Genomic DNA, 15,412 nt, shown 5'->3' with positions numbered 1-15,412 from the left:
TGATGAACTATTCCAACCAGCAGATAGCCAACTGGCCTTGGAAACACATCTGGAAAACTAAATGCCTGTTTTGTGTGGCTACTACCTAAAGAACCAGCCCTTATACAAGACAACTTGATGAAAAGAGGGTTCACTTTGTGTTCCAGATGCTTTTTGTGTGGGGAAACAGCAGAAACAGTTAACCATCTCTTCCTTCGTTGTAAGGTAACAGCTCATCCATGGAGAACTATTCTCAACCTCAAAGGCATTTCCTGGACCACGCCTGGAAAGGTTACAGAAGCTCTTAAAAGTTGGGAGGAAGCAGGCCTACAGGCAAAGGACAGGACTAGATGGAGAATTATTCCGCCTTGCATCTGGTGGACAATTTGGAGTTTCGAGAATGTGGAGAATGGGGTGCAGAAGATCAAGCTAAACTTTATTTTGATGCTGTGTTTTTGGCGTAATCAGATATACTCAAATGATACTGTGACTATTATTGATGTTTTAGATTCAATTTACATAGTGGACGGTAAAATTAAGGGTATTCTTGTAGATACTGTTTCAGTACTACCTAAGTACTGTTTTGCTACATATGAAATATAGACAAAGTTACCAGTTTCAAAAATTGTCCAGTAGCATAGAAATGGTCGAGTGCGTTTACCTAATACAGGAAATATCTTACCTGATACGCAGAGAAGACTCTTAGCAGGCCGGCAAATAGATGGCCAGCAGCAACTATTGCTCACGCTCTATCTGACCCTGTCTTCAAGCAATGTCTCCAGTAGTTCTCTTTGTCCCCCTCCCTCAATCTTTTCTGGCTATCCTCTGTATCATGGAGTGTTCAGTATCACAAAAGAGGGGGAAAATGTTGCAGTTTCTTGATCTTACCGCTATTTCTGCTCAAGAAATATGGAAATATAATCACTAATATAAAAAAGATCACAAATGCAACCAGTATGGTTGTGGTGTCGAGTCACCATGTTACCATATCTAATAACATAAAAAAACATAAATACAGAATCTTCAGAGGCATGCAAGACAGAATTCAAAAAGAGAATAGCCCACATACAGCCAGACTTTTTTTTTAATCAAGAACATACAGCCAGACTTGACTGATATAAAAGCAATAGACAAGAATGCTACCTCCACAGGGAATCTGTCATCATATTTCAAGTCAGAGCTAATACAAAACCAGTCAGCATAAATACAACGACCATAAAGTAATACCGTGAAGAACGCAATTTTTCATTGCCCATGATATACTTGAGGTGCATTTTGCTTTGCTTTGATGTTAAAGATTCCTTGGAAATTGCTATCCTACAGACAGCAGGAACACCTAATAAGACAGAGCATGAAACTTAACAGGTTTTAGCAATACAGGTCAGCTCCTTATAGTAATATATAGCAATGAGAACCACCTATAGATCATCCATAAGCCATGAGAGCTTATCCTACATTGGCAAACCTTATGTTTTAGAGTTCCTGAATCATATAAACGCCAAAAAAATGTGTTTATGTAGCAAATGCATAGTATGCTAGATAGTAGAAGAAATTCACCAAATAAGACAACATGAACAACTAAACATATATAATCACGCAACATTGAAACTGGTAACAGAAGGATGAGATGACTTAAATAAAGTGATTTTATTGAACACTTACAGTCTATGTACAGAGGACATCATTTCCTTACCTTTATTGCTAAAATACAGCATTTCTATGTCATATATAATCACGCAACATTGAAACTGGTAACAGAAGGATGAGATGACTTAAATAAAGTGATTTTATTGAACACTTACAGTCTATGTACAGAGGACATCATTTCCTTACCTGTATTGCTAAAATACAGCATTTCTATGGTACTATAACTACAATACTATCTTAAAAGTTGTACAAAATCTTTACAGTCAAAGTAAGTTGAAAGAGATAAAACCCAAAAGAGTGGGAGAGTTCACTCAAAAATGAAGTTGTGTACGAGTATCTGAAAGAATATATAGCCCTAAATATGGACAGACGGACGGTCACAGAAGCCCGTTTCTCCAGAGATCCGCAATCAATAGGAATTATAGCAAGGATGACTTCAAACCATCATATTCAATTCTGACAGATCATCCATTGGAATCTCAAGGCCCATAAAGTCGTGATCTTGCAATCCATCATCATCTATGTTTAACCATGAACCTAAGTCCTGTCCCTGACCGTCAAGGTCATCAGGGCCACCTAAAACATCCATTCCAGGGAGTTGCAGGCCAGATAAATCAATGGGATCCTCTAATTCATCCAAGTCATAATCATTCTTATCCTTGCCAGTAGCACTGGCCCTGATATCACTTGAATTCACTATTGAAGACGCTGGTGCTTTAGTTTGCCCTGACATCTTACCTAGAAGGCCATTGACAGAAGTGGATAATTGAGTAGTTTTCAGCTTAGATTTTGTTTTAGGCTTTCTTTCTCCCTTAACATTGGAAGAGGCAGGTCGACCAATCTTTATTGATCCATTACGAGATGATGCCTCTCTGCCGTTTCCTTTTCCTTCTCGGTCCCTCTCACTCCTCTTCCCTTTGGCACTGCTTGAAAGTGAACTTCCAACACCTGACAGAGCACCAGAAGATGCAGCAATGCTAGTACCAAGGACATCTTCCAACTCCCTCCGCTTGACTCCACTTGCTTCAGAATATAAATTGGCTTCATAAAGTATATCCTGGTTTAGAGAAGGGCTCTGCTGTGGGCTAAAATAAGATTTTGCAGCTTCACTGTCAGTGTTGGAATCTGTTTGTCCATCACTAAGGCGGGATATAGCAGAAAGGAACATATTCTTGTACAACGGCTCACTGAAGCAGCTCTTTCCTGTCTCTTCAAATTCTACGCATCGATCCAAAGTTCGCTTGACCAACGCTAAGGCAGCTTGCTTGGCCATTTTCCCACTAGCACTCTTTGCACCATGCACATTTGGACCCCAACAACTCTGTCAAAGCAAGAAAATGTCAATGAATGATTTTCATGATTCAAATTTTACGAGTTTAAGGACAACTTTACACTGCGACAGTACAGACACAATTTTTTTTACACTACTAGAGGCAGTATGCAAGAGTCAGCACAATTATGTAACGCATTACAATGAAAAGAAGATATTATAGATAGATGATATCATTAGCAACCAAGATAACTTAATAGTTAATACTAACCTAAATGATTGCAGAACAAGAGAGAACTAGAGGCGTACACAAGCAGAATAGCCTTGAAATCAATCAAGACCAGTAGGACACTGTGAGTTCACAAAGACACAGACAGATAGACAGACAGACGGAACTATCAACTCGTCTAACATTTGTGGACAATGAATCATATGTAGAACACTGCAAACCCAACTTTAAGTTATATATAAGAAACAAAGGCAGCAGCATCATTTTTGTTTCCTACTCTGCCTTGGAGGCAAAAATTGGAATGATATCAAGGCAGTCTGTTTTTGGTTATGAGAAATATGGAAAACAAAAAAACAGAGATAGACTCTGACTAAAGTGCTGAGCAGAACTGAGGGAAAGTTATACATCTAAACCGAGGGAGATATTTTTCCACAGTAATAAGGCACCTAAACCTACAATTAGATACTCAGTTCAAGGTCTTTTCAGAGGGGAGATAAACAATCACCCAAAAAAGATGAAAAAAGAAGCATAAGTTCCAAAGCTATGTTAATTTAACAATTAGTTGTCCCATAGAATTTTGGAGGAAAATGTAACAAAACCAGGAAAGGAATTGGTAAAAATGTTCAACCTACCATATATTTTTCATATGCCATTTCCACAAGTTTGTCAACAGCATGCTGTTCGAACTCCCTATAAAACAATTAAATGCTTGAGTTATTATGTCAATGAATGGTGTTAAGCAAGGATCAAGGTTATGCATCTGAAAGAAGCATAATACTTTTCTTGAAACTCCCTCGTCTCTGCTGCTGAATTCAATAGCTTTCCCAGCATCTCTTTCTTCTTAGAAACCTATGCAACAAGCATCACATGAGAAAGGCTCCCAGCAGAGACAATCTAAATAGGTTGCACACTCCATAAAAAAGTATAAGTAACTATATCATGATACACAAAAAGAGCAAAAACTCTTATTTCAAATGAGAACAATAAAGCACCAATAGAAGGATAGAAGACAGCAGGCTGATAGGCAATGTCACTTCAGTGGTTCAAACACCCCAACTGCACTGTAACCAATATAGATAGGAACAATAGCAGAAGGAAACTAATTAAAAACTTCAGGCCTATAGGACTCACAAGAGCATAAGGCTATAAACTCTAGAAAAGTTGAAGAAACACTCCCACTCTAGAATCTGTTGCTTTCCTCCTCCTCCCAAGTGAGAAGTTTATTTCCCTTTTCTGAAACACCTTTGCTCTCCTTCTTCATACACAATTGGCATGGTGCTAGAACCTTGTGCAAAGATGCTTTTGTAGTACTGACTTTGGATATTCATATCATAATTTAGAGCATTAAAGAAACTTCCCGAGCTCGTGGAGGATGCTCATTGAAAGAGCATTATCCAACCTCTGTGCTAAATGTCCAATTCTCTCTCAGTAAGTGATGATAGAATGTGAATAGATTTAGGTTTGAAAACTGACTCACTTTCGGTCCAGCAGCAGTTGACTCAACAAATCAAGACAAGCAAGAGGAACACTGAGCAAGACTAAGGCTGACTAATGGGACGGGATATCCCGTCCCGTTAGCTTAGTGGGATGGGACGGGCCTAGGGGTTCGTCCCCCATGTCCCCTTCACTAAGGTCCCGGTCCCCCTATCACGTTAAGAAATAGTCCTGTCCTGTCGCCCGTCCCGTCTTGTCCCGTCCCGTCCTACTTAAATTAGAAAAAAGTCAATTTTGTATGTTTTGATTTTGCAATGTTATCAATTTAAGTTTGATGTATAAACACTGAGCAAGACTAAGGCTGTCTAATGGGACGGCATATCCCGTCCCGTTAGCTTAGTGGGATGGGACGGGCCTAGGGGTTCGTCCCCCATGTCCCGTCCAATAACGTCCCGGTCCCCCTATCACGTTAAGAAATAGTCCCGTCCTGTCGCCCGTCCCATCCTGTCCCGTCCCGTCCTACTTAAATTAGAAAAAATTCAATTTTGTATGTTTTGATTTTGCAATGTTATCAATTTAAGTTTGATGTTTATTTTAAATTTTGTGTCCATTTACTAAACTTATGTAGTCATATATCACACTATCATCTTTTTATGATTTTTTAGTGCTTAAATATTCAAATTAATACAACAATAACAACACACCCAGTATAATCCCACCAGGTGGGGTCTGGGAAGGGTAGTGTGTACGCAGGCCTTACCCCTACTACCTTGGCAGGTAGGCGATATACCCTCAGCTCAAGAGAAGAAATATTCAAATTAATACAAATTCATAGGAAAAAAAAAAATTAAAAATCCCACTAAGGCCCCCGCCCAGTCCCACCCCCTTAGCTTAATGGGATAGGACGGGCCGAGGGGTTCGTCCCGCCGGTCCTGGTATCCCCTATCCTGTTAAGAAATCGCCCCGTCCCGTCCCCCTAAAATCGTTCTGTCCCGTCCCGTTAGACAGCCTTAAGCAAGACACAAGAAACAGAGGCAGAGAGAAGAGAGATTACTTAAGAATCTACTAATTCAGATAAGGCTTACCATTTCCTGGTGCTTCTCATCCAATCTACTCATGTCCACGCTGAATTCTTCATCCCCTGTATGTGCTAAATCAGACTGCATAGACCACTATAAGCAATTAGCATACCAAGGAACAGTAAATCGAAGTAAGAGAGCACAAAATACAGAGCTATCACCATACAATTGTTAAGGATCCTTGAAACCTACCTCCCATTGTGGATATAATCCAATACAGTGAATCTCAAGAAGAAGTTTCTCATCAATAGACATCTCATTATACTGATACTCCGAACAAACAAAGCCAGGCAAGGTTCGCTGTTGTGGAAGTAAACATTTTTGTGAATGGTCATAGTTCAGAAAATCCCCCATCTCTGAGGCAGATGTAACATTATTATAGTCCATGACTTGCTCCACATTATCAAAGGGACCCCCACTGGCATTTATGATGTATCCATTAGAGGCAGGGTATTCGGAAGTTTCACTGCCATATAACATTTGTGCACAAGAAGTATCTGATTCTAAATTCATCTCCATCTCAAATCCAGATCGATAACTATCGGAATTAAGATCTTCATTCCCATTGCAAGAAAGATCTTCAGGTATTAGAGCTGCCATCACTCTTTGGTACAAGGAAATACCCTTATGTTTACTCTTTCCGGAGACCATATGGTCCAGGGTACTTTCGAGACTCTGTGTTTCATTTGTATCTTCGCCAACCTCATTCAACCCAAAACCATTTGGCACTAAACTGGAACCATCGGCATCAAAAGGGTCAGATACTGGTCCTGCCAGGTTGGTCTCATGATTTACCTGTTAAGAGGAGAACAATGAATATCAGTATTCAGTACATCTAGCAAAAATCATAACTAGAGGAATGGCCAATCTGATGATATTTAAGCAACTTTGATATGGTCAAACACTTCTTTAATCCTGATCAAGCAATCTTCAGAGCAGTAGGTAAGCATAGCATTGCCAAGTATACAGCGATGATAAATGCAAAATTTCTCTCGGGATAGAAAAGGTGGAAATCTATGCACATATCCCACCACTCTCACAAACCCCCTCCCCCTCCCCCTCCCCACAAAGAAACATGTAACCCCCCCCCCCCCTCTTCCCTACTAGTTAAAGAGAAAAATGCAGTCATGGGACAAGACGGCCCATAAGGACCAGGTAGTGGAAAGACAAAAAGCATGTGAAAACTCTAGCTTAAAGTAAAAAATCATAATATCGAATATTCTCTTTTTATAATAAAATATTCTCTCTTCAAAGAATGTAAGAATACGGAAACCTCGGCTTCAAATTATCATTTAAAAGAATACGAATAGAAAAGAATCGATTGCTCCTACAAGATTGATGGCATGGATTATGAGTTATGAGCCAGTTAAGCACCTCCCTACCCCCCCCCCCCCCCAACAAAAAAAAAAAAAAAAACAAGCATATTTTATATGTAAATAAATTAATAAGCTCGACAAGTTTAAGGACAAACCATGATAGCAGTTAAACACTCCCTATCAACTCTAGTACAACTTCTCATGCACTTGATACTCATAATAAAAGATATCAAACGATCTCAACATCACTTGCTGCTCCACTTCTATTTGATGTTCTATAACCATACAAATGAAAACTCTGGATATACATTATAGCAATCCTTTCCTGGTCTGTTACTTTAAAAGAGAATTTATAAAATTAACCTTAGCAACATCAATTAGTACTGCATACAATTATAATAGTCATACAATGGAGGCAAAGGCAACCACCACTCCACTCCATACAGAAAAGAAATATGTTGTGCAGAAGGAATAAAAGAATGTATCATAACTAAACAAACTATATACTCTCTCAATTTCAATAAATGTGAACCTATTTGACTGGGAACATAGTTTAAGAAAGAAAGGAAGACTTTAGGAACTTGTGGCCATAAACATGTCATAACATTTGTGTGGCTATAAGACTTTTGAAACTTTGCCATCTTACATACCATAACATGTGTGTGGCTATAAAAGCTTCAAGCGTAAAAAGGAGAGTTTAAATTAAATTATTTCCAAATTTTAAAAGGGGTCATTCTTTATTAAACGGACTAAAAACGAAAATAGGATCACGTAAGTTGAAACGAAGAAGTACATGATAATATGCAAGTAAAGGACCTCCTAGGTTATCCCCACCCCCACCCCCCACCCACCACGGAAACTTATGAAATGCAAATAGTCAAGCCAAAAGTTACCAATTCGCATGCCGGCAGAAAAAATGATGCTAGTATCTGTCAGTTAAGCAGTTGACAAGGACGGGATCAATTTGTACTAATCGTCATATCTAGAAGTTTTTTCAGAATAACTAGCAACTTCCAGAAGTTAACCAAGTATTATAGGCAAATATAACACAATTCACAAAACAGCTATCACCTGCTGCCTTAAAAAGGTTGTATCGATTTCTGATATAAATCGAAAAAGTGGCTCCATCTGCTTCCAGAATGAGCTAGAGAGGGCTTGAGCTGCATTAAATACAGGTCCATCAAAAGAAGATATTTCTCAAAGAAACATAAATTAAACATGTCCAATTCGTGCTAAAAAAATGGATTCGTTAGCAAAAACAAGAGTGTAAGGGGTTTGATAGTGTACCAGTGTTGGTAACAGCACTTGCAGCAGCCAGTAGTTCTTCATGCCCATCATCTGAACCAACTAAGAGAAATGAAAAGAGAAGTGAACAACTAGAACGGAGAGTGACTCAACACCTATACAATCCAGCTACATTGTTGCTGCAACTACCTAGAAAATCAGCAGAGGCATTTATTGTCGCTTGTTTCTGTCGTTTGTAAGCCTTACGATCAGCGAGCTTTCTGGTGGGAGGTCGGCCTGCTTTGCTGCATAAATAGTCATGTAAATGAAGAATAGTTATTTCATCCGCATTAAATATGGCCGAAAACACTCAACCATAAACATATGGAGATATGGTTCAACCTTTCAGTCTTATCAAGACTGTGTCTAGAGCTTCTCAGTTGTTTTGCTGTTCCAACATTTCCAAGCTTCTGAACCACCAATGGCATTGGGGTCCTATTGGCGGTAAACCTCCTCCCAGTCCTCCCTTGCCTACGAATACCATCTCCATGGTCCTCCCCACTAGCCCTCTTATTTTTCCTTGGTGGGAGCAGCAAAGACATCTTCTGAACAGGGGGGCCAAATTTTTCATCCACCTCATCAGACCTGTTGCTCCTGTCCTTGGATTTGATTTCAGCAGTCCCGGACTCCTCACTTTCAGAAGCAGCTGAAGAGAAGTGATCGTTTTTTAATTTGACTTGTTGAGGGGAAGAACCACAAAGACGCCTTTCATTACTGAGAGCATCGCTTGTGCTATCAAGAGAAGGGATATCATCATTATTGGGAACGATAGGAAAATTAGCCCTTCTTGCAGGTCGAGAGATCTTCTGGGGCCTTTGGCTGGCCCACTGAGCGACGGGGGGTGATGACGACCTCATAGAAGGGGTGCGTTTACGATTACCTTCCCCCACAGCAGATGGAAATCTGCTTGTGCATTGAGAGGTTTCCCAATCATTAGCAGCAGCTGCCTGTTGAACCAGTGGAGACAATTTTGGTGCAACGCCTGAAACTGATCGTGGAGCACGGGCAGCAGACTTTATTTTTGTACTTGAAGTAGGACTAGAAGATGTGAAATTTTCTCGAGCAGCTGCCTTCATTTTACTGCATAAATAGAGTAAAATGAACATCTAAGGAAAGGAAAAAATATGAGGAAAATAAACCCTAAAAAGGATCTCTCTCATAATAAAGATTTCAAAGGCATAAGAGCAAAGATGAAATTGCAAAAGTTACATCATACACATTCAACCAAAATGAACAAGAAAGGAAGTATAAAATAAGTCGTGTCCCGTACTTTTTGATAGCTCTGATCTTGACCCTTTCTTTCTCTGGACCAATCGGCTGTTGATCTCTTCTATCAGTGAGATGGAGACTGTTATCTTGGTCAGCCTTAGACATAGAAGGACGCATTCCTAAAGGAGCTTGCTGTGATACACCATCAGTTTTTCCAGTTCCAGTACTTCCTGGAGCAGCTCCAGGTCTACTTGAAAATAATAAAAGTCAGTTCAGAGTAAAGGCTAATACTTATCAGTTCTGATATAACAAGAATGACAACCAAGGAAAGAAAGATTACAAGTGGGTACAATTGATTATTGGTATTTGGTATTTTCTTTCACTACCGACATGGTTATAACTTTTATTCATTTACGCTTCCTATAAAAAATTATGATGCTCTCCCTTCTAATCTCAATTACAATTTACTATTTCCCAAATAATCTACCTGTGAGATAGAGAAAGCAAGTTTCTAAATAAGTATTCCCTCTTTACGGTTCTCAATACTTCATTTAGAAAGAAAAAAAAAAATTGATCGGTAAAGCGTCCAAATACAAATACATCTAATTGATATTTCCAGCACAATAGACACACTGAGCGGTAAAACTTACCACTCTCTTCAACTGAAATCAACTTTATCCGAATAAAAGATATAAGGCAACATGGGATACAAAGCATCCTAAAGCAGACAAACAAATAAATAAACAAGCAAGTGAGAGTTCAGTTTAACCCCATTATGGTGAAAGGACTATCTTTCTCCCATTGTCTGATTCAGTACCCCTTTCTTCATATGACCCCACAAGCACGCTCTGCTGCAGATTCAAGGAGTCAATCACCGAAATATGCACCTAATTGTTTTCTCTGTCAACCCAACCCTTGGGAAGGTTAGGAAGCTTATTTTACTTCTACTATGAGATTTGCTGCTCTTTGGATCAGTACTCCTAATTTATAGCAAGGTTTCTCAAATAAAATGTGCTTCCGAAGTCCAAACAATACTATGCCCATAGCAAAGAAAGGTACTCTAGCAATATAAAATCAGCAACTCATATACGTCTATACATTCTCACAGCAAAAGGGCAGCTAAAGACAAATCAAAATCTAAAAACACACATCGAAGCTGGAGGTTAATTTTGACATTGATATTTGACACAACACCTGAAGCCATGGGTATCACTAAGCCTCAAGCGGCCATCAGCTACAAGACGGGACTGCAATCCTTGCTTTGGCTCCCTGTGGCCATCAACAGGTTTTGATGTCGAGGAGCTTCCAGTAGTATCTGGCTTTATTCCAGACCGTTTCTTTTTCATCTTAGACTTCTCCCAGCCCTCTACAGCAATGGATGATGTCCGGTCCTCTCCCTGAACTGTGCTACCATTTGGAAGTCTCGATATCTCCCTATCTCTGTCCATACTCCCAGATGGCCTTGATGGAGTGCTTGCTCGTACCTCCGGCTAATTCAACAAAACATATCCATCAGTCTAGAGGATGTTGGAACTGATTCCATGCACGGTTGATGAAAGAAAATGAATAAATTGAGGTGAAGCAGCATGTTGTCTAGTCAAAGATGGCATCAAGAACAATGAAAGAAACTCAAGGTCCACCCATCCATAACAAGGAAGAAGATATCTTAAAAGGAATCTACCTATAAAATAAAATAAAGACATCTTAAAAGGAACTTCATAACCAAACATTCTTTAATTTGTTTTTTATTTTTTTATAATTTTTTTTTTTTTTATTGATGTGGGAGTATAATAGAAACAGACATTCAGCAATGGATAAATAGATAGAAGTTATACTGATATTATTAATGATAGAGAGACGCAATCTGTCTGCATACAATAGATGATTACAACACAACTCTACATTTAGGATGAATTATTTATATAACAGGATGACCCATAAGGCCATAACTACTTAACATTTATGATAAGAACATGTACTTCTGCTAACGGTAAGAAAACAGAGAACTCCAGTAACTTATAAGAAACTGCTCAATCCTCCACTTCTATATTTATTTGCTTCTTCATCCTTGAATAAGTATGGAATATACGTGGCTTATCATAGAACTCCTGAATACAAGCACTATACCAAATAGGGACGGCCTACACAAAAAATATAATTCTCTACAAAGGACACCTAATCGTTTAAACTAACAAGGACAGATGGTGCCACTGAAGCGAAAATAAAAAACAATTCCTCAAATACACAAAGTCATTATCTATCCCTTTGAAAGCTTCTTACTTCTGTACTTATTCCTCAAATGTACGAAGTATTACAAGTATAGACCAGGAAAGTATCTGAAAAGCACTTCACAATACACTCAACATTACACTACTACACAAGCAAGTTAATAAGCTAGAGTCTATCCTAACGCTCAACAACATCCAACTCCATTAGCTTTTTAGATAGCCTCAACCAGCCTTCAACAATCTTACGCAGTAATAATAAACAAATCAGGGAAGGATAGTTTCACTCTCTGGTTATTCATCAGTACAGGTGCAGTAACTGGAGATGCATTAAGAAAGAGAATATTAACTAGGAAGTGTACAATTAAAGGAAAATCCCCCATTTTGAAAAACTGAATAAAGTTTAAAAAAAAAAAGATGCAATAAAACTGAAATGAAAAATACAAACCCTCAGATCCACCATAGAAGTTCGAGTGCGTTTATTTGGAACAGAGTTTTTGGTCCTTTTTTCGGACTTCTGTAGCTCAAACTCATAACCACTCTGGGGCCCTATTTTACCAATGCCTGCCGATGAAACTGATCGGTCACTTGGATACAACACATTGGGTCGTTCATTTGATAAGATATCTGACCGAGATCTCTTCCTTGATGGAATGCTGGGAAAGCATTTGTTGATCACCGATAAAGATTCAGTGAATATCTTTACACGTTCCCTGATATTTCATGGAAATAAATCAGTACAAATCTTTATCCAAGTTGACCAGGTAAAAATAAACAACGGAGCAAAGTAACCTAAGAACTACCTAGCTTTAGTGCAGCTTTCCCGAAGACCGGCCTTCAGCCGCCTGGCTTCCTCTGGAAAGGGAGAAGAGGACGGTTTGCCTTTAGAAGACACCACAGGAGAATCCTCTACTGGCATGCCTAAAGCTAAACCTGTGAGTCGCTTGAAATCACTGTGCCTATTAAGTTTGTGATCTGTCACCATTGCTTTTGGATCAAAACGTAAGCACTGAAAAAAGTTAGTGACATCTGTTTGTGTTATTGTTGAAGTACTTCTTGTCATGTTAGGAAGAGAAGATAAGATTGGATTCTCCATGTTCTCACGGAAACTAGCCGACCTATCCAATGAAGCAGATGCATATGACCCACGTTGCCCAGAGGCATACAATGGCCTGTCTGGGCTACTAGAAGATAGATCAAATCTGCTTGATGCTGACATCGAATCAGCTCGAACACGCTCTTCGTCTTACCAGTCCAATTGACACAGAGGTGCATGGCAATAATCTACAACAAGAATGCATGAAACCCAGCTAACTCTCCCAATAGTGATGGTTACAACCTGCAAGGACACCATTATGGCAACATAAGAGCTGCTCAGAAGAGTCTAAGAAGACCATAAATTATAAAAAAAAATATTAAAAAAAAAAATAATAATAACAACAACAACAACAACCTAATTACTGCCTAAAAGGGTAGGTGCAAAGCAGTAGAACAATTTGTTAACATGAAGGAGTTAAACGCATATAAAGAAGTTTGAACGTTATCTATGTCAAAACAGAAGTGGTCAAGAAGTCAAAGACATCAATGATAATGAAGAGTCATCCTAAATGCATAATAACCTTTTAAAGCGGTATTTAAGACACAGGATGACAAACTACACTACGGTGCAAACAGATTTAATATGTGTAACCATGGAATTCCACAAAGATACAAGCAAGAAGATAAACACTCACAAACGTCGAAGCGATCATTTATAAGCTGAATAAATAAAGGATTTAAAAAGCTTCTGTCATGATAAAAACTGTCATGCAATTTTGCAACTTCCGCGCATTAACTATCATTCACTTATCAAATTATTCAAGCCAACATGGGCTAAAACAGCCATTAACAAAGGAAAAGACAGAGGGGGCTGACATCTAACTATAGAATAGTAAGAAGATGCCGCACGTCTACACCTTTGAGTAGACGAGCTAAATTAGTCGAAGTAAACATTCACGTCAATACATGCTCTATTGCTAATTATTTTTAACGTTTTCTTTAGACTACCACATGTATTATGGGCTTATGGCAATCAACATTGTATTCAATCTTTTTGTGCTCTCTCTCTCTCTCTCTCTCTTCTTCTCCCTTATACCGAGGGTCTATCAGAAACAACCTCTCTACCCCACAAAGGTAAGGGTAAGGTCTGCGTACATCCTACCCTCCCCACACCCCACTTGTGGGATTACACTGGCTATGTTGTTGTTGTTGTAGGGTACACAATTTAGACAATCTTGTTATACTCAACCTTAACTCAGTTTTCTACTTTAAATCATTTCCACTGATTCAAGATCCACAGCTCTACTAATAAATCTTCTAAGATCAAAACAAATCATCAACTTTCAAGTAAATTGATCATACTTAACACCTCTAGTAATACTCTTACTACTTAGCTTGAACAGAATGCCATAAATAATAATAATAATAATAATAATATCAAACATCACAAAGCAAACCAATAACTTTGACAAAATTACAGCAGAATCATCAGTAAAAATCAAATCTTTTACCTGGTAGTAACTTATACTGTATAATAAATTCACTTTAAAAAAACCCAAAAAAGACCGTGTGATCTGAACACCCTTCGATGCCAAAATTCTGAAATGGAACAATAAAATACATCAGAGATTATATTAGCTAGGGTTTTGAAAGTCTCGGATTCTAAGATAATTACCCAAATAATTAATTAATTAAAATCTGGTACCCAATCAATAAAGAAAAAAAAATATCCAAATAGAAATTAATTTGTATATTTACATAAAATGAATATATTGGGAGAAGAAGATTGTTACATAAGAGTGACGTCGTGGTTGATCGGTGAGAGGAGGTGGTGGTGGAAGGTCGGTCAAGAAATAACATAGATCGTTTTTGATTGAGCCCGGACCAAATTTTTTTGTGCTAAATTTGTAAAATATGTTGGCTTCTTAATATTTAGTTATTGCCTAAAATGTAATTTAGAAATAGTAATTTTTTTTTTATTGTTTTTTTTTTTTTTTTTTTTTTTTTCCTTTTCCCACCCATTTAGGAGGATTTATAAAGGCTTCCACACTTCCCTTTTTTATTGTTTTTCCCTCATTGTCTACGTAGTTTTTTTTTTTTTTTTTTTTTTTTTTAATGCTTTTTGTTGGTTATTTTTTAGAACGTAGCTTGTTGTTTTTTAAGTATAATTTATCCATTAAACAAAGTTTAAGCGTCATTACAATAAGAGACTAGCCTAGATAATATAGTACCTATTCCGTCCTTTAGAAAATTACAAATAACAAAAGGGGGAAGATTGGATGCATCATCGAGCTACCAAAAATATCTAGTTTCAGTTCCTTTCTTTGCTAATTGGTCCACCACTTTATTAGCTTCTCTAAAAATGTGCTTGATTGATGCCCTTCTTGCTTCACCCAGTAGATACCTGCAATCATCAATTAAGTTTTGGCAGGAGCAAAAGTTGTTAGAGAGCATGCTAATAAGTTACTTGCAATCAGTTTCGATTACTAAGGGAAGAAGATCTTTCTGGATAGCAATTTTTAAACCATGAACAAGTGTCAGCATCCATGTATATTTTAGTTGCTCGGTGTATTCCCATGTTGAAGCCTAGCACCCAACCTTTTTACTGTTCCTGACCACTCCTCTGATACCTCCTTTTTTCGTATTTGCATTACATGCTCCATTTATATTGAGTTTGAAGAAACCAGCATCGGGTGGTTCCC

At 38.2% G+C, this 15,412-nt stretch overlaps 1 protein-coding gene across 2 annotated transcripts; it reads right to left on the bottom strand.

The window, feature by feature from the left end:
- Positions 1-1,747: 1,747 nt before the first annotated feature.
- LOC132037587 (uncharacterized) lies at positions 1,748-14,638 on the bottom strand. 2 transcript variants are annotated; one of them, XM_059428118.1, is made up of 15 exons: positions 14,504-14,638; positions 14,222-14,309; positions 12,476-13,011; positions 12,121-12,385; positions 10,642-10,937; positions 9,509-9,694; positions 8,581-9,318; positions 8,389-8,483; positions 8,242-8,301; positions 8,026-8,114; positions 5,831-6,433; positions 5,645-5,719; positions 3,904-3,974; positions 3,758-3,815; positions 1,748-2,947 (listed from the first exon to the last, which is right to left on the bottom strand). In XM_059428118.1, exons 3-15 carry the CDS (start codon positions 12,889-12,891, stop codon positions 2,063-2,065), a joined length of 3,837 nt encoding a protein of 1,278 aa, XP_059284101.1. In that variant the 5' UTR covers positions 12,892-13,011; positions 14,222-14,309; positions 14,504-14,638; the 3' UTR covers positions 1,748-2,062. The 2 variants fall into 2 exon arrangements, with proteins under 2 accessions (XP_059284101.1, XP_059284102.1); XM_059428119.1 differs by lacking the exon at positions 14,222-14,309 and having other exon boundaries at positions 14,504-14,603.
- Positions 14,639-15,412: the final 774 nt, after the last annotated feature.

Source organism: Lycium ferocissimum, chromosome 11 (genome assembly GCF_029784015.1).
Source record: "Lycium ferocissimum isolate CSIRO_LF1 chromosome 11, AGI_CSIRO_Lferr_CH_V1, whole genome shotgun sequence".
NCBI lineage: Eukaryota > Viridiplantae > Streptophyta > Magnoliopsida > Solanales > Solanaceae > Lycium > Lycium ferocissimum.
The sequence above is the reverse complement of the archived record's forward strand: the minus strand, read 5'-3'. Positions and strand labels throughout refer to the sequence as shown.

What these genes read in the sequence shown, in the direction of transcription:
- LOC132037587 (XM_059428118.1), bottom strand. Translation starts at nt 12,891, where the DNA reads ATGTCAGCATCAAGCAGATTTGATCTATCTTCTAGTAGCCCAGACAGG. An exon ending in AGTGATACCCATGGCTTCAG is followed by an intron (nt 9,695 to 10,641) that starts GTGTTGTGTCAA and finishes ATTTTCAAGTAG; the next exon opens with ACCTGGAGCTGCTCCAGGAA. An exon ending in TGGCATATGAAAAATATATG is followed by an intron (nt 2,948 to 3,757) that starts GTAGGTTGAACA and finishes TTGCTTTGACAG; the next exon opens with AGTTGTTGGGGTCCAAATGT.